The sequence below is a fragment of the Cnephaeus nilssonii genome, assembly GCF_951640355.1.
Source record: "Cnephaeus nilssonii genome assembly, chromosome: 8".
NCBI lineage: Eukaryota > Metazoa > Chordata > Mammalia > Chiroptera > Vespertilionidae > Cnephaeus > Cnephaeus nilssonii.
The window spans coordinates 93,853,464-93,871,832 of record NC_137079.1 but is presented as its reverse complement, the minus strand read 5'-3'; the positions used below and the strand labels follow the sequence as shown (position 1 = coordinate 93,871,832).

General features: G+C 44.3%; 1 protein-coding gene across 8 annotated transcripts in view; it reads left to right on the top strand.

The window, feature by feature from the left end:
• RUBCNL (rubicon like autophagy enhancer) overlaps positions 1 to 18,106 on the top strand; it is a 75,081-nt gene extending 56,975 nt beyond the window's left edge. For all 8 annotated transcript variants that reach the window (XM_079778882.1, XM_079778879.1, XM_079778880.1 and 5 more), the window contains 5 exons: positions 7,755 to 7,993; positions 9,688 to 9,749; positions 13,938 to 14,091; positions 14,711 to 14,801; positions 17,605 to 18,106. In XM_079778882.1, the coding sequence (XP_079635008.1) occupies positions 7,755 to 7,993; positions 9,688 to 9,749; positions 13,938 to 14,091; positions 14,711 to 14,801; positions 17,605 to 17,717 (659 nt within the window). In that variant the 3' untranslated portion in view covers positions 17,718 to 18,106. The remainder of the gene's footprint in view (positions 1 to 7,754; positions 7,994 to 9,687; positions 9,750 to 13,937; positions 14,092 to 14,710; positions 14,802 to 17,604) is intronic.
• Positions 18,107 to 18,369: the final 263 nt, after the last annotated feature.

The window sequence follows — 18,369 nt, the reverse complement described above, 5'->3', positions numbered from 1 at the left end:
AATAGTTACAAAAATAGTACAGATATCCCATATACCCTTCACCTAGCTTCCCCTAATGCTAACATAATCATAGAATAATTATTAAATGTGAGAAATAAGTATTGTTACAATCCCATTAAATAACTACACAGACTTTATTCAGATTTAAATAATGTTCTTTATTGGTACTAGGGTCCAATCAAGAACGATACATTTGAATTTAGTTGTCATGTCTCCTGAGTCTCCTCTAATCTCATACTCACAGAGACACTTAAAAACTGAGCAGCAGACAACATGACATTTTACCCTTTAATACTTAAGCCTCCTATATAATAAAGAGGAAATATGCTAATTGACCATCACACCCTCAGAAAGATGGCAGCACCCACAGCCAAGAAGGAGGGAATATGCTAATTGACTGTCACACCCTCAAAAGATGGCGGCACCAAGTCCCCTCAGCCCTGTCGGGATGGCAGGCGCACTGCACGACCAGGCCTGCCCCCAGGTGGGCCCGACTGCTCCGTGTGCCTGCCTTCAGAGTCCCCCAGTCCCCTCAGCCCCCCAGCCGCCCAGAGCCAGTCCGAGGTGCAGGAAAGCCTCTGATGGCAGCTTCCCAGCTACCCAGGGCTGGCCCAAGGCACAGGCAAGCCTTGGATGGCAGTTGCCCAGCTGCCCTAGGCCGCCTGAGGCTCAGGCAACCAGGGCTGGCCAAGGTTTGTGCTGCTGGCAGTGGCAGCAGCAGAGGTGTGATGGGAGCATCGCCTTCCCCTGATCACCAGGTCCCCTCCCACCCCTGAGGGCTCCCGGACTGTGAGAGGGGGCAGGCCAGACTGAGGGACCCCCGCCCACCAAGCAGCAGAGGCAGTACAGCCCTACGGGCCTCTAGTATTTTAATACTAAGAATTATGGGTAGTTATCACACCAAAGAAAATAACAATTGTCGATATTGTCTAATACTAGTCCATATTCATTGTTGTCCTTAAGTTGTCATTTATAACTAATTTTTCTATACAGGTCTCAACCAAGTTTCATCCATTGCATTTAGCTAGTATTTCTCTTTAGTCAATTTTCTTCTAGAGCTGCAGTATCCATGATAGTAGCCATTAGCCCCTGTGGCTACTTAAAATTAAATTAAAATTTATTTAATTTGGGGGAGTGACATCAGAGGAATGGTAGTGTAAGGGCACATCTATCCTCTCCCCCTAACATTTCAACAAAATAGCCACCTATAATTCAACAAAGAAGTCCCTGCTCAACACAGATGCATGCCTGAGAGACCTGCACACCGGAACGAGTAAGCTGGGCTCCTTGGAATAAGCGGGGAAACGAGAGAAGGGAGGGAAGCTGAATATGGCAGCTGGGAACTGACGGCAGCAGTGGTGGGCATTTTCTTCAGCTGGTCTGGACCAACAGAAAGCTAACCCAACAAGTGGCTGGCTGTTGGAATAGCCACCAGAGTGGCGGCATTGTGTGGTTGTGCACACAAACAGTGAGAGAGTGTCTGAACCGTGGGGGCACGTTGTGAATGAGATCTGAGTTGCATGCATAAGCTGCGAGTCAGCAGACACCCTCCTTACAGAGTTGCTCCCTACATAGTCGCTCCCCACAGCTGGGCCTGGCTTCCCGCTTTCAGGCAAAGAAAGTAGATGGCAGAGCCCTGCCATTGATGAGACGCCCAGGTCTCGCCTCCAATTGCCCTTGGATTGTTCCCAGGACTGTACTGTCTGTAGGCCAAGAGCTGTCGCCGTAGAAACACAGTTTCCCTGTGTGACTGAACCCCAGGAGGGTGCTTGGGCTAGACCAGTGGTCTGCAAACCGCGGCTCTTTGGCCCCTTGAGTGTGGCTCTTCCACAAAATACCACCTGCGGGAGCGCACGTACAGTGCGATTGAAACTTCGTGGCCCATGCGCAGAAGTCGGTTTTCAGCCTGGGCGAATCTATTTTGAAGAAGTGGTGTTAGAACACTCAAGGGGCCAAAGAGCCGCATGTGGCTCGGGAGCCGCGGTTTGCCCACCACTGGGCTAGACCATTGGAGGTCAGGGACTGCCATTACCATGAAGGAAAAATAAACCTCACCCCCAAGCAGCAGAGGCAGTATAGCCCTGCGGAAGCTGCAGAGGCTCAAAACTGTGAGGACACAGAGGAAAAAAAATTTACAATTCAGTGCCATCTACTGGAACAGAGTAGAAAGACCTCCTCAGAGATAAATGGGAAAACAAACGAGAACAAGGAACACCATGAACAGCCACAACAACAAAGATGACCAGAAAGAAAATGAAAAATCCCCAGAAAACAGGCTGGAACACACGGAATTATGCGAGTTGAATGACAGAGATTTCAAGATTGCAGTTCTGAAAATACTCAATGAGATATGAAAAAATACTGACAGGCAATTCATCTTACTCAGAAAACAAATTAATAAACAAAATGAGTGTTTCTCCAAAGAAATTGAATTGTTAAAAAAGAATATAGCAGAAACCCTGGAAATGAAGCAGGCAAAGAAATTAAGAGTGAACTGATAAGCATAGAAAACAGAACCAGTGAGAGGAAAGAACTAGTGATATTGAAGATAGGAATCAAGAAATGATGCAGAGGAAAGAAGAGAATAAAGAAATACAAAATAGTCCTATGAAAGACCTCTCTGATTCCATAAAAAAAAAATAATAACATCAGAATCATAGGCATAGTGGAGGAGGAAGAGAGAGAGAGAGTATGGAATGGATAGTTTATTAAAACAAATAGTGATGAGAACTTCCCAAATCTATGGGGGGAAAAAAACTAGATCCTCGAATCCACGAAGCAAACAGAACACCTAGTTACCTCAATCCAAAGAGGCCTTCTCCAAGGCACTTGGTAATGAAGCTGTCAAAAATTAGTGACAAAGAAAAAATTCTCAAAGCATTCAGGGAAAAGAAGGAAGTGACCTACAAAGAAAAACCCATCAGAATTTCACCCGACTTCTCAGCAGAAACTCTACAAGCAAGAAGAGAGTGTAACCAAATATTCAAACACCTGAAAGAGAGAAATTACCAGCCATGCATATTATATCCAGCAAAATTATCCTTTAAATATGAAAGAGAAATAAGAACATTCCAAGACATACAGAAACGGAGGGATTTTATCACTAGAAAACCTCCTTTACAGGAAATACTCAAGGGAGTTATTCTACCTGAAAAAAAGAACATAAGGTCATAACACTACCAGTAGGATTGCCAAAAACTCGCAGCATAAACAGGGATAATGTGTGACAATGAAATCATACAAGGGGAAGAGGGACCGGTATGGACAGGCAAAGAAAGATGAAGATCAGATGTACTCAAAAGGGAAAAAAATATGGTATATTTGCAACTTCACTTTTTATAAAACTAATGGCAACCACACACAGAAATTCCCCAAACAAGACATATAGCTTAAAAAAAGAGGAAACAGAGGAAAGATGTATGGAATACCACAAAACAAAAACAACAGATAGAAGCATAAAGGAAAAGAACCAATTGAGGCACAGAGTTACCAGAAAAAAATTAATTTAAATTTAAAATCCAGTTCTTCAGTGATGCTAGCTACATTTTAAGTGCTCAATAGCCACATGTGGCTAGTAGCTACTATATTAGACAGCACAGATATAGAATATTTCCATCCTCACAGAAAGTTCTATTGATAGCGCTGTTGTAGATTTTTGCTTCCTTTTTCCCCTATAATTTTGACTTTTCCTAAAATGAGAACAATTGTGGTTTAGAGCAGGGTTTCTTGGCCTTAGTACTATTGACTTTGTTGGGGGTTGCTGTCTGATGCACTGTAGGATATTTAGCAGCATTACTCGCAGCTATGCATTGTAACAACCAAAAAGTCTCTAGACATTTCCAAGTGTCCCTTGGGGTAAAAAGTCACTCCTAGTCAAGCACCAGATTTTGGGTCTTTGTTTTGTTCTGTTTTAATTAAAGGATTGAAGAAACCAAAAAAGATGGACATAATTTATTCTGTATTGATAATATAATGCTTAGTATATATTCCATAAAATCTGATGAGTGAGTGATTGGTTATTGAAATGTTAGTATTTTAGATGTTAGGGAAAGATGAATTATATCCAGAAAATTTATAGGCCCTTTGTTTTTTTCTTCCCATCTTGCTAAGTTTGATTAGAAATGTATAGTACAGCCCAAACTGGTTTGGCTCAGTGGGTAGAGCGTCGGTCTGCGGACTGGAAGGTCCCAGGTTCAATTCCGGTCAAGGGCATGTACATTGGTTGTGGGCACATCCCTCGGTGGGGGGTGTGCAGGAGGCAGCTGGTCGATGTCTCTCTCTCATCGACGTTTCTAGCTCTCTATCCCTCTCCCTTCCTCTCTGTGAAAAATCAATAAATATATTTAAAAAAAAAAAAGAAATGTATAGTACAAGAGCCAGGATATACCTCCTTTTTTGCCCATCCTATATAATAAAAGGCTAATATGCAAATCAACCGAGCAGTGGAATGACCAGTCGCTATGACACGCACTGACCACCAGGGGGCAGACACTTAATGCAGGAGCTGCCCCCTGGTGGTCAGTGCGCTCCAGAATCTAGGCTCATGGCTGGCAAGCGCAGTGGCGGTGGTGGGAGCCTCTCCCGCCTCCGTGGCAGCACTAAGGACCCCTCAGGGGATGTCTGCCTGCGGACTTAGGCCCGCTCCTGTGCGGAGCGGGCCTAAGCCGGCAGGCGGGCATCCCCCGAGGCATCCTGGACTGCTTGAGGGCACAGGCCAAGCTGAAGGGATCCACCCTTCCCAGTGCATGAATGTCATGCACCGGGCCTCTAGTTTAGTATAAAATGTATTGGAACCCTGTCATAAGCAAAATAATACTCATTATCTGCTACACCAGAGATTTTAATTTGGGGGGTGGGGGGAAGATCGATGCAATACAATAGACTTTTCAAAGTTTCAAGTTTGAGAACTCAGACATAATTATTAGGTACTTAGTAAGTTTTTAACAAATAATTTGTCAACCCTAGAGAGATGTCACATAATTAAGAGTTTAATAATAGTGCATGGCCTTGCTAGCATGGCTCAGTGGTTGAGCATCAACCTATGAACCAGAAGGTCATGATTTGATTCCAGGTCAGGGCACATGCCTGGGTTGTGGGCTCGATCTTCAATAGGGGGGCGTGCAGAAGGCAGCCAATCAATGATTCTCTCTCATCATTGATGTTTCTATCTCTCTCTCCCTCTCCCTTCTTCTCTGAAATCAATAAAAATACATTTTTAAAAATAATAGTGTATGTACATATATATGTACTTACAATTATCCTCATTATTCACAAATTCCATAATTGTGAATTCGCTTGCTCCCTAAAATTTATTTGTAACACCAAAATCAATGCTTACCATGTTTTAGTCATTCACAGATATGCACAAAACACTGAAAAATTTGATTTGCCTGAAATTTGAATTTCCTGTTGCACACGTTCCCAGCTGAAGTTGAACAAAACAATGCTTTGCCTTCTTCTTTTAGTTCATACAGTAAACAAGTCCTTTCAACAGTCTATTTAGTACCTTTTAAAAAATATTTTATACTTTTTGTTGGTGGTTTTGCTATTTAAAATGCCCTCAAGCATAGCGCTAAAGTGCTGTCTAGTGTTTCTAAGCACAAGAAGGCTGATGTGCCTTACAGAGAAAATGTATGTATTAGATACATTTCTTTCAGGCAGAGTCACAGTGCTTTTGGCCATGAATTCAATGATATGAATCAGCAAAATATATTGAATAACGTGTCTTTAAACAAAAAACACACATAAAACAAACTTATGTGTTGATCGGTTGATGAAAATGCTTTTCCCAGAGACTTATAGGAACTTAACCTTGTATTTCCCTCAGGAGCAATGCTTTAGTATTCAATTCAGTGTTCATGACAACTTTCCAGAACATTAACTACTACAGATAATAAGAATCAAGTATTTATTTGTCTGTATTTAAAAGTCAACTCTGAGTGTGACCTGGGTGTGAGGATAATCTGTGCAAGTGCGAAGACATTCGTTTTTTGCCCTTCCCATCCATGTACTGTGGCAGATGGGAAGTGGGATATGATGGCTAAAACCTGGAGCTTCCCCAGTCCAGACTTGGGTTGGAATCCTGCTTGCCTGCTTACTGTTTTTTTGTCTGTGGTATGTGGTTTAACCTCCCTATATTGTGCTTTCATCAGTGAAGTAGGGGAAGTACCAGTCCTCACCTCATAGAAGTTCAAGCACAAAATGATACAGGCATGTGTAATACATTTAACCAGTGCATGACACAGACTAAATGTTCAATAAAGGTTTGCTTCTGTGGTCACTCAGACCTTGATTATTTGTAAAGTCCTTCTAGGGAAACTACATTCAGAATATACAGTGTGCTCTGTACTGTGGGAGCTATTTTGCCATCATTGTTTCATTTAGTTCTCACAATATCTGTTAACTAATAGGAGTCAAATGGTGAATGATAAATATGAACCTTGGCTCATGTTAGATAGACCCTACTGTTGAGGAAGGGGCACATAGGAGACTTAACTGAATCGCTGTTTTCTTTCTTAAGGCTGGGTGATGGGTACCCAGGTGTTTGTTACATTAGTCTCTGTACCTTTTTCTTGTCAGTATATTTTATTGAAGATGCTTCCAAGAGCAATGCATGTTTATTTCAGCAAATTAAAAGTGCAAAAAGCAAAAATCCTTTCCCCTACCTTCCAGAAGTGTTAGCTTTTTGGACTGTGCATGTATTCTTTTTTAAAAACAAAATCAAGATCATGTGCTACATACCTGTAACTGGATGTTCACTGCCTGTGCTCTTCCATGTATTGCATAGGCTGTCTTGCATTTCACTGTGGAGTGCACCATATTTATTTAGCCAGGTGCTTCTTAATGGATGTTTACTAGTAGATTGCTCACCACTTCATTGTAAATATGCTGTAACCAGCACCATTCTATATCTCCACTTGTGCACGTTCGCATTTCTGTCAGATGTCAGCATTAGGATTCATGCTGCATGGTTAAGAATTAAAGTATATCATGGAAATGTCCTCCTCTGGGGTAGTGCTCCTGTCAGCATGTGAATGAGTGCCCACTCTCCATGCCTCAGCTGCTCTGGATTCTCTAAATTTGTGACAGTCGAGGCAAAACCAAGTATTTCAGTCTTTTAATATGCATGCCTTTGATCATTACTGAGATGGTGTGCTTTTCACATCGTTACTGGTTATATGCATTTCTCCACTCCATGTATTGCCTGTTCTTACCCTGTGTGCATTTTTATATTTGTTTCTCACTGATTTATTCAGGAATTCTTTTGGATACTACATTTTTAATGTATATATAGTGCTTTAGCATTTATAAAGCACTTTTCATATGTATAATATCCTATAATCCCATTTTGAGTTTCTCTCTGTGGCCTCATGTCAGCCTGAAGAAATTCCGACTTGCCCACCCCCCAACCCCCTTAGCCTCCTGCCAATGACAGACCCAGTCTGGACTCCCGCCAGATGGCAGACCCTAAGTCTCACTGCAGTTTACACCGCCCATCTTCCAAATCCAGCAGTACGTTGGGAAGGTTCTATGTTTCCGACTTCTGTTCCACAAAAGCAAAGCGCATGAATGGCCATGATTTAAGGCCTCCAGTCCCTGCCACCACTGCTTTCCCAGCTGCTGTGAGGCTGAGTATGGCTTTAGCAGCATGTAATCAGTAATCAGCATTGAGCCTTGCATGAAATTGGAGGTAGGGCCACAAGGTAGGTTTTCAGCATCAGCTGATTGGTACTCATCCCCTGTGTGCTCCGCAGAGTTTGTGAAGCGGCTCCGGTACTGCGAATACCTGGGCAAGTATTTCTGCGACTGCTGCCACTCTTATGCGGAGTCCTGCATCCCTGCGCGGATCCTGACTGCGTGGGACTTCAGGAAGTACTACGTCAGCAATTTCTCCAAATGGCTGCTGGATAGTATATGGCACCAGCCCATTTTCAATTTGCTGAACATCAGCCACAGCCGGTATGCGAAGGCCAAGGAGCTGGACAGAGTGAAGGTGAGCAGCGGCCTTTTGGGGGAAGCCAGTCCAGCAGCTGAAAGGGTCTGCTGCCACAAATACACATTGCACCTATCACGGGGACCCAATTCAGACAGACCCTCTGAGGGGCGGGTTTCCTGTTGTCCAGTGGATGGCGTTTATGCTTCAGGGCCCCTGGCCTGCACTGGCTCTAGCAAAGGCACCATGTCAGGTTGTATATTTATGCATAGTTTTGCGTCTACACAGAGCTTTTAAATTTTATTATCTAGTTTATACTAATAAAAGAGTAATATGCTAATTAGACTGGGAGACTTTCCGGAGACCTTCCAGACATCCTTACGGACAAAACCGGGGGCTTGGCCGGCCTGCAAACCACCCCCAAACGGCCCTCAGCCCATCACCCAGGCTGGACCTTCACCCTGATGGGGGCGTGGCCGGCCTGCAAACCACCTCAGGCCCCTCGCCCAGACTGGCCCTGCCCCCCAAGGAGACCCCCACCCTGATCCAGGACTTCCTTCAGGGCAGACCAGCTGGCCCCCACCCATGCACCAGGTCTCTATACTAATAAAAGGGTAATATGCTAAGTAGACCGAGAGACCTTCCAGGAGACCTTCCGGACAAAGCCATGGTAGCGGGGCCGAGGCAGAGGTGGTTAGGGGCAATCAGGCCAGGAGGGGAGGGCAGTTGGGGATGATCAGGCCAGTAGGGGGGGCAGTTGGGGGAGATCAGGCTGGCAAAGGGAGGGCAGTTGGGGGTGAGAAGGCCGGCGGGGGTGCAGTTGGGGTGAGCAGGCTGGCAGGCAGAGTGGTTAGGGGTGATCAGGCAGGCAGGCAGGTGATCTGTTAGGAGCCAGTGGTCCTGGATTGCGAGAGGGATGTCTGACTGCCGGTTTAGGCCCGATCCCACAGGAACATCCCTCGGCAGTTGGACATCCTCCGAGGGGTCCCAGATTAGAGAGGATGCAGGCTGGGCTGAGGGACACCTTCCCGTGCACAAATTTTGTGCACCAGGCCACTAGTTTTTAAATAAAATTGTATATGTTAGAGTGTACAAAATGACTTGTTACACGTAGTGAAATGATTACTACTCAACATATCCATCTCCTCACATAGTTACCTTTATGTATTTGTGTGTGTGTGTGTGTGGTGAGAGCACCTGAAATCTACTCTGTTAACAAATTTCCAATATTCAATACAGTATTGTTAACTATAGTCATCATGCTGTACATTAGACCTCTAGAAGTATTCACTCTATATAACTGCAACTCTGTGCCCCTTGACCAACAGCTCCCATTTCCTCCACCTCCTTGTCCCTGAGAACCAGCATTCTACTCTCTGCTTCTATGTACTTGGCATTTTTAGATTCCACATACAAGTGAGACCATGCCTTCTTTTTTCTTTTTATGTCTGGCTTATTTAATGTCTTTCAGGTTCATCATGTTGTTGCAAACAACAGGATCTCTTTCTTTTATACATGGTTGTGTATTTTTCTTAAAGAAAGCCAATGCTATGTAAACTTCAAAAACTGGGTCCATCCTGAATCCTCTGCAAGTCTCAGGACTCAGTCTTGAACCCTTCCTAAATAGACTTTACTTTAAAGGCTTGTTTTATAGTGTTGTAGCATTTCCAGGTTAGAAATAACATTTAAATTTGACATACATTTCCAGTGTCATTTATTACATTATGAGTATCCCATTTTGTTTCTGACATTAGGAAATCCAGGAGCAGCTATTTCATATCAAGAAGCTATTGAAAACCTGCAGATTTGCTGAAAGGTACCAATGTTGGCTGGGACAGTCTGGGCATGTGAGTTGGGAGCACTGATAACCTCCACACATTTGCTAATCCTCTGTGTGCCTCCTGGCCTGGCCTCTCCAATACACAGGGCCTCTTAGTTTTCCCTCAGTATTGGGAGGGGGATTGGTTCCAGAAACACTAGGATATCAAATGCTCAAATCCCTTCTATAAAATCCTATCGAATAAAAGAGTAATATGCAAATTGACCATGACTCCAACACACAAGATGGCTGCCCCCCATGTGGACACAAGATGGCCGCCACAAGATGGCCAGCAGGGGAGGATAGTTGGGAGGGACCAGACCTGCAAGGGAGGGCAGTTGGGAGCAATCAAGCCTGAAGGGGAGGGCAATTAGGGGTGACTAGGCTGGCAGAGGAGGGAAGTTGGGGGCGACTGGGCCTGTAAGGAAGGGCAGTTGCGGGGGACCCAAGCCTGCAGGGGAGGGCAGTTAGGGGCAAACAGGCTGGCAGGGGAGCAGTTAGGCTTCAATCAGGCTGGCAGGGGCGTGGTTAGGGGGTGATCAGGCTGGCAGGCCGAAGCAGTTACAGGTAATCAGAAAGGCAGACAGGTGAGCAGTTGGGAGCCAGCAGTCCTGGATTGTGAGAGGGATCCCAGATTGGAGAGGGTGCAGGCTGGGCTGAGGGACACACACCCCCGTGCATGAATTTCATGCACCGGGCCTCTAGTGGCATAATATTTGCATATCCTATATAATAAAGTGGTAATATGCAAATTGACCCTCATGCTGTAAGGCTGTCATGAGATGGTGGTGCGCACAGCAGAGGTTGGGTTCCTGTAACACAAGATGGCTGTGCCCACAGCAGAGGCTGGGTTCCCGTAACACAAGATGGCTACACCCACAGTGGAGGCGGGGTTCCTGTAACCGTAATGAGCGATCAGCAAGGACCTGAGGCTGTGCCCCCTGCCTGCCTGGCAGGGCTTGATGGGGGACCTCAGGCCGCAACCCTGCTGGGCAGGGCTTGATGGGGGACCTCAAGCCATGCCCCCCCCATCCCAGGCTGGGGGACCTGAGGCTGCGCCCCCCACCTGGCAGGGTTTGATGGGGGTGGGGCCAGCTGGGTCTGGGTCTTGCACGATTTTGAGGTGTGTGCAGGAGGGTGGGAACTTGACTCTGGGTCCCATGGCGCACCCCAGACTCTGACAGGAGGAAGATTTTCATATACATTTTACTAATTTTCTTTCATCTCTGACACTTCTATTATAGAGAAAGGGCAAATAGCAATATTAAAATATTTCCTCTAATTAATTCCCTTTTAATGTGCATGAATTTCGTGCACTGGGCCACTAGTAACCTATATTTGTATAAAGGTACAGCAGGCTATGCTTATCCATCATGTCATTGACATGGACTCAGCATAGTTCTTAGTGCATGGTCACTTCAAGTATGGAACTTTCTGGTATATATTTTTTCTGAATATTTTTTTTATCTGTGTTTGGTTGAATCCTTGGATGCTAAACCCAACCCACAGATACAGAGGGCTGACTGTAATTACCTCGTGTCTCTCCTTGGGAATGTAAACCTTTTTAGAGTTATTAAACCTTCTAGCTCACTATTAGTGAGTTTACTTTTTTAAGAAGAATGGGTCAGGATGAGACAACTCTAGCCAGTGGCCTTTTTATTATTTTTAAATTGTGGTAAAATAAACATAACATGAAATTTTCCATCATATGGTAACCACTTTTTAAGTATACAGTTCAGTGGGGTTAAGTACATTCACATTGTTATACAACCACCACCAACATCCATCTCCAGAACTCTTTCATCTTGCAAAACTGAAATTCTTTGTCCATTGAACAATAACTCCCCAGTCACTCTTCCCCTCAGTCTCTGGCAATAACCATTCTACTTTATGTACCTATGAATTTGACTACTTAAGTACCTTATATAAGTGGAATCATACAGTATTTTGTGACTGGCTTATTTTACGTAGCATAATGTCAAGCTTTGTCTAAGTTGTAGCATGTAGCAGAACGTCCTTCCTTTTGAAGGCTAAATGTATGCATATACCACATTTGTTTGTCCATTCATTCATCTCGGGTTGCTTTTGTGAATAGTGTTTTTTTTAATGGCTTTTTTTAAAAAAACCTGACAGCTATGTCAAACTTTTATTGGGTATAATAGTATTCTTGAGTATGATGTGGTGATAAATTTAAGTATTTTCCTATTACTGATAGATTTTTAGCCAACAGATTTTTAAATATCTTAATATTACATAAAATAGATTTAAATATCTTTATAGATATTACACCTAATAGAGTTGTAATATTTAATATATATTTAAGTATATTTCTAATATCTTTTGTTATTTAAAAAACTAATTACTTAGAATAATACCCTCTAGGTCCATCCATTTGTCACAAATGGTAAGATTCCATTCTTTTTTATGGCCAAGTAATATTCCATTGTATATACAGTATATACCACATCTTCTCTATCCAGTTGTCTATTGATGGACACTTGGGTTGCTTCCCATAGCTTGGCTATTGTAAATAGTGCTGCAGTGAACATAGGGATCCATATGTCTTTTCAAATTAGTGGTTTGTATTTCTTCAGATAAATACCCAGAAGTGGATTGCTGGGTCATATGTAAGTTTTATTTTTAATTTTTAATTTTTTGAGGAACCTTCATATTGTGAAATAAGTCAGTCAAAAAAAGACAAAGACCATATAATTTTACTTATATGTGGAATCTAAAATACAAAATAAACAAATAAACTAGACTTATCAGGGGATAAATCACTATGCTATATACCTGAAACTAATATAGTATTGAATGTCAACTGTAATTGAAAAATAAATTGTTTTATAAGAAACCTAAGTTTTAGCTGAATCTCTGCCCACATCCATAGGTATGTCCTTAGGATAAACTTGTCCAAGTGAAATTTCTGGAAGCTTTGGCTATAGAGGTATAGGCATGAATTTTTTGACAGAGAGATTTTTAAGTGGAAAAAGAGTATATTAAAGAGTTAAGATTATTTGTTATAATAGGATCATAGGATTAGAGATATATCTTTTCGTTTTGTTTTAAAGTTTCTTTCAGTTTTTAATCTTTACTTAATGATGATGGATTGCTTTTGAATTAAATTTCTTGTGGAGGAGCATGTCTTTAGTAGTCATTTAGGCTTGAGCTTTACCTCATGGCATTGCTGTGACAGGTTAATTATGCCTCAGACCCTCAGTTTTCTTGTATGTAACATGTAACAATACCCACAATTCTTACCATCTACAACAATTTCTTGCATATCCATTTTGTGCTTCAGATGAACAAATCAACAGGACTCATGTTAAGTCCAGGGAGGGAATCAGCACAATAGTCCATTGCTGGATTGTGTGTTAGGTACATATGTACAGAGCCCTGAGGATGCAGAGGAGCATTGTGTTCATAAGGGAAGGGAGCAGGCCAGGCTTCCAGAGATAAAGCCTGAGCTGGGAATGGAAGGCTGAGGGAGTGCCCCAGGCTGGATGGAGAATTAAATATGGTTTGGCATCACTAGAACTTCAGGTCCAGTGTAGGCAGTGGCTGCCTTCGGAATGCAGTGTGTGGTGATGATCAGAGACCATCACTGATTTAGGGAATTTAGGAGGAGGTCCGAGGGTTTGGAGAAGGTTTTGTTCAGTTTTGAATGTCGTTGGTGCATCCAAGTGCCTGTGACCAGCCCACAGATGGATAGTCTTAAGCTCAGTTTTGAACTCAAGGATTTGGGAGTTATATGCCTGAGCAGTTTTTTGTTTGTTTTTTTTTGTTTGTTTGTTTGTTTTTTGCCATCTAGGGCAACTGTCAGTGACAGACTTGAAATTTAGCTGGAATCAGTAAGGTAGTGAGTTTTATCCCAGTACACAGTTTTAAGACTTGAAATAATATTCAGTTTTCTTTTGCTTGGTCAGTCTGCAAGAAGCACATTTCTCTGCTGGTTCAGTTTTTTGAAATCAGTATGGGATTTTACCTTGGCTTCCAAGTGAACTCGCAAAATCTAAAGTGTTGAATGAGTAAGGTTAACTTGTTCCTGGGGCTCTTTTAAAAAAATCGAGTTAAAAAAGTAAGTGTGAATGCCAGGAGAAAACAACTACCTGCTCACCCCTTTCCCTCTTCTCCCCCAGCCTGTGTGGGTGGGTTCTTGAATCCTCTTTGTTTTCTCTCTGGCAGTGCATTAAAAGAGTTTGAGCAGGTGCCCAGACATTTGACGGATAAGCTCTACCTGTTCTCCCTGGAGGACCTGGTCAGGGTCAAGAAAGGGCTGCTGGCGCCCGCGCTCAAGGACATTCTGAACGCTTCCCTGGCTCACGTGGCCAGCTGTGAGGTGAGGTTACAGGGGAAAGGTGTGTTCCTGAACTGTCTCTTGTGTTCCAGGGCCTGTCCTAGGTATTCGGCACTTTATATCATTTAACTTTTACAAATCCTGAAGAAAGTGCTGGCAATGCCCTTTCCAGGTGGGAAAAATGAGGTTCACAGCTGTCAAAAGAGTCTAGGTAATCCTGGTGGTAAGTCTCAGGGCTGGGATGCAAGCCTGGGCCAAGTGGCTTCTTAGTCTGGATTCCCATCTGTCGCATCTGTGCCAAATGCGCAACGTCAGCTCAGGATCCAATGGAGCAGGAGCTCTTTGTCTGTAGGGACTGGAGAATCGCAGTGCAGCTATCAGAAACAAAATTAGATAATGTAAGAGTCCATGTTTAAAATCATGATCTTGCTCTGGTGCCTTAATCCAACTCAATGTGACGTTTTTCCATGCAAAATGAATGCACATTTATTGTTCTCATCCACTCATTGTAGCAGAATGTAACACCTTGTTCCTTCCAGAGGCTAGAATTGTAGACATTTTAAAATGCCTACTTATCAAATTCTGTAAAAGTAGTGACTAAGATTCTCCATCGAAAGAGATATTACCAATGAAGATTTTAACTCTTTGACTCCTCTTACAGCTGTGTCAAGGAAAGGGCTTCATTTGTGAGTTTTGCCGGAGTACAGCTGTCATCTTCCCATTTCAGATCACAACATGTAGAAGATGTTCAGGTATCTTAATAAATAAATAACATAAGCTTATCCTATCCAATAAAGAGGGAATGGCAAATTGACTGTCACACCATCACAAAGATGGTAGTGCCCATAGCCACAAGATGATGGCACCCAGTCCCCTCAGCCCCGCCGGAGTCCCCCTGTCCTTTCACCCCCGCTGGGAGGGGGGGTGGCAGGTGCATGGTATGGCCAGACCCGCCATCAGCCTCCCAGTTGCCCAGGGCTGGCCCAAGACACAGGCAAGCCTCCGATGGCAGCTGCCCAGCCAATGCCCGAGGCGCAGGCAAGCCTAGGATGTTGGCTGCCTAGCCACCTAGCCACCTAGGGCTGGCCCGAGGTGCAGGCAAGCCTCGGATGGCAGCTGCCCAGCCAATGCCCGAGGCGCAGGCAAGCCTAGGATGGCAGCTGCCCAGCTGCCCAGGGCCACCCAAGGCTCAGGTAACCAGGGCCGGCCGAGGCTTGTGCTGCCGGCAGTGGCAGCAGCAGAGGTGTAATGGGAGCATTGCCTTCCCCTGATCGCTGGGTCACCTCCCACCCCTGAGGGCTCCTGGACTGTGAGAAGGGGCAGGCCAGGCTGAGTGACCCCCCACTCCAGTGCATAAATTTTCATGCACCGGGCCTCTAGTTAACTTAATAAGTGCAGAGTTAACATCCTATCTAATAAAAGAGTAATATGCAAATTGACTGTCATTCCAACACATAAGATAGCCGCCCCCATGAGGTCAAAGATGGCTGCTCCCATGTGGACACAAGATGGCCGCCACAAGATGGCCTGCAGGGAAGGGCAGTTAGGGGTGACCAGGCTGGAAGAGGAGGGCAGTTGGGGGAGACCAGGCCTGCAGGGGAGGGCAGTTGGGGGGAGACCAGGCCTGCAAGGGAGGGCAGTTGGGGAGAACCAGGCCTGCAAGGGAGGGCAGTTGAGGGGGACCATGCCTGCAAGGGAGGGCAGTCGGGGACAATCAGGCCTGCCGGGGAGGGCAGTTAGGGGCAACCAGGCCTGCAGGGGAGGGCAGTTCAAAGCAACCAGGCCTGCAGGGGAGGACAGTTAGGGGTGACCAGGCCTGCAGGGGAGGACAGTTAGGGGTGACCAGGCTGGCAGGGGAGGGCAGTTAGGGGCAATCGGGCCAGCAGGGGAGCAGTTAGGCATCAATCAGGTTGGCAGGGGAGTTGTTAGGGGGTGATCAGGCAGGCAGGCAGGCGAACGGTTGGGAGCCAGCTATCCTGGATTGTGAGAGGGATCAGGCCTAAATGGGCAGTCAGACATCCCTTGAGAAATCCCAGATTAGAGAGGGTGCAGGCTGGGCTGAGAGACACCCCCCACCCCTGCCCGTGCACAAATTTCATGCACCGGGCCTCTAGTAAGTTTAATAACAAGCACAAAATTAGCTTAAGCTTGCCCTGGCCTGTTTGGCTCAACAGATAGGGCATTGGACTGCAGACTGAAGGATCCCAGGTTCGATTCTGGTCAAGGGCACATGCCCAGGTTGTGGGCTCAATCCCCACAAGGGGTGTGATTCTCTCTCATTGTTGATGTTTCTATCTCTCTCTCTCTCTCCCTTCCTCTCTAAAATCAATATATATATATATATATATATATATATATATATATATATATATATATATATTTAAAATTAGCTTAAGCTTAATAATAGCTAAATAACATTTCTTTAAATTATAATGATGCTGGTTGTGCTATATGTTGAATTGGAGCTAGTACAGTTTGGGTGCACAGGAAGGAGTATTTGGGTGCAGCAGGGATAAAGGGTGATGTCTCCTAGTACAGGGTTTGAAGAGAGGAAGTGGACCCAGTTTTGCCTGTGCCCAATTCTTCTATACCAGGGTAAGCTACAGCACTGCATTTTGTAGTTGAATCCATTTTGTAGTTGGATCAAGGTCATGCCCAACACTGAAGTGTTACCTCTGGCTTCATTTGCGCTACAATGGCAGAGTTGAAAAGTTGTTATGGAGACCATATGGCCCACAGGACCTAAAACATCTACTATCTACCTGTTTACAGAAAAGGTTTGCAGATCCTTGTTCTACTCTATTAGTGCCCCAGGAAATACTGTGTTCTCTAAACTGTTTCATGGGAGAGATATGGTGAGAAATCTGCCTTCGCCCTTGATATGAGCAAGCCCTTCTCTTAGACCACTCAAGTGTTGTTTCCTTGACTCATTGGGCAGTGTTCCCTGCAGGGAAACTCTGAGGCAGGGATTTGCATGCAGAAAGTTCACTGTGGCACATTCTTAGGCTCAACACCCATAGGGGTGTGAAGACAGCAAGGTTGGGCAGAGGGAGAAGCTGAGCTGTGATGAGGCTGCAGTGAAGGCTTAGCACATCTCACAGGGAGCTCTGAAGCAGGAATGGCCTTCAGCATTGTTTCAAATTGAGGAAAGGGGGCCAGCCAAGTCTTTAAAACCCACATTGGCCAGTCAGTCACCCAACATGCTGGTGCTAACAAGGGGACATGACCTTGAGCAAGGCAGCTCTCTCCCATTAGGGCCATTTCCAGGGAAGGGACACCACCCCCTGAGCCATTGGTTAACAATATTCTCAGCAGCTGGGGGAATGTCCCTTGGGCAGATCTGGGGGCCACTGCAGCATCCACTCATCAGGCTTTCAGAGGTCAATGTTCATGACCTGTTGAAGACTTTATAATCCCTCTGAGTTTTAATCTGCCTGATTTCTTTTTGGAAGAACCTGGCTTCTGGACTCAGATCCTTTCTCTCTTGGGGATGAGTGTACATATCTGAGAAAACAAGATAGCCCCTTTGCTGATGGCTGTCCTTCCCGCTTGCAGAGTGTAGAGCTTGCTTTCACAAGCAGTGCTTCCGGTCCTCTGAGTGCCCCCGGTGTGCAAGGATCACAGCCAGGAGAAGACTTTTGAAAAGTTTGACCTCTGCAGCGACCTGATGCCCCAGTACTGTGAAAAAGACTGTTCAGCACGCCTGTGACAACACCAATTTGTATCTGTTATTGATAACATTATTTTAGATATTGAGTATTATATATTAAGAAGAAAAATGGTCACTATTCTCTTTATTATATCTTTAGTATTTTAAAACAATGCAGATTTGTTGTCATTAAGCAAAGGGTGGTTACTGGCAGTTTTGTTTACAAATAAACACTGCTACTATTTATTTTAAGAGTTTTTTATACTAATAATGTATTTGCAGAGTTGTATTTAACTAATTTTGGAGCTTATTTTTTTATGAATTTTAACTGGCATGATGAATTACTCCATTCTTCCTGTAAAGCTGTTTGTGAAGTGGATTGGTACTTTCACTGATTAAAAATACAACCAAAAATCTCTTTGCTTAGGTTTTGTTTTTGGCTTAAATACCATTTTGTATAGTATCAGTCTTACAAACTTTATTTCAGGGTTTGTATAGAGAGTACACACTACTTCTGCTGTTACATCTATTTCAAGATGAGTTTGAGTTGCTTAATTGCCTGTGGAGATGCTCTTTGAATCATTGGCCTCTAGACGGCGCTCCTTCAGATGGCTCAAATCAAAAGTTGTTTTTGTCATCTCTTTAACACACTCAATCAAGGGATGCATGGG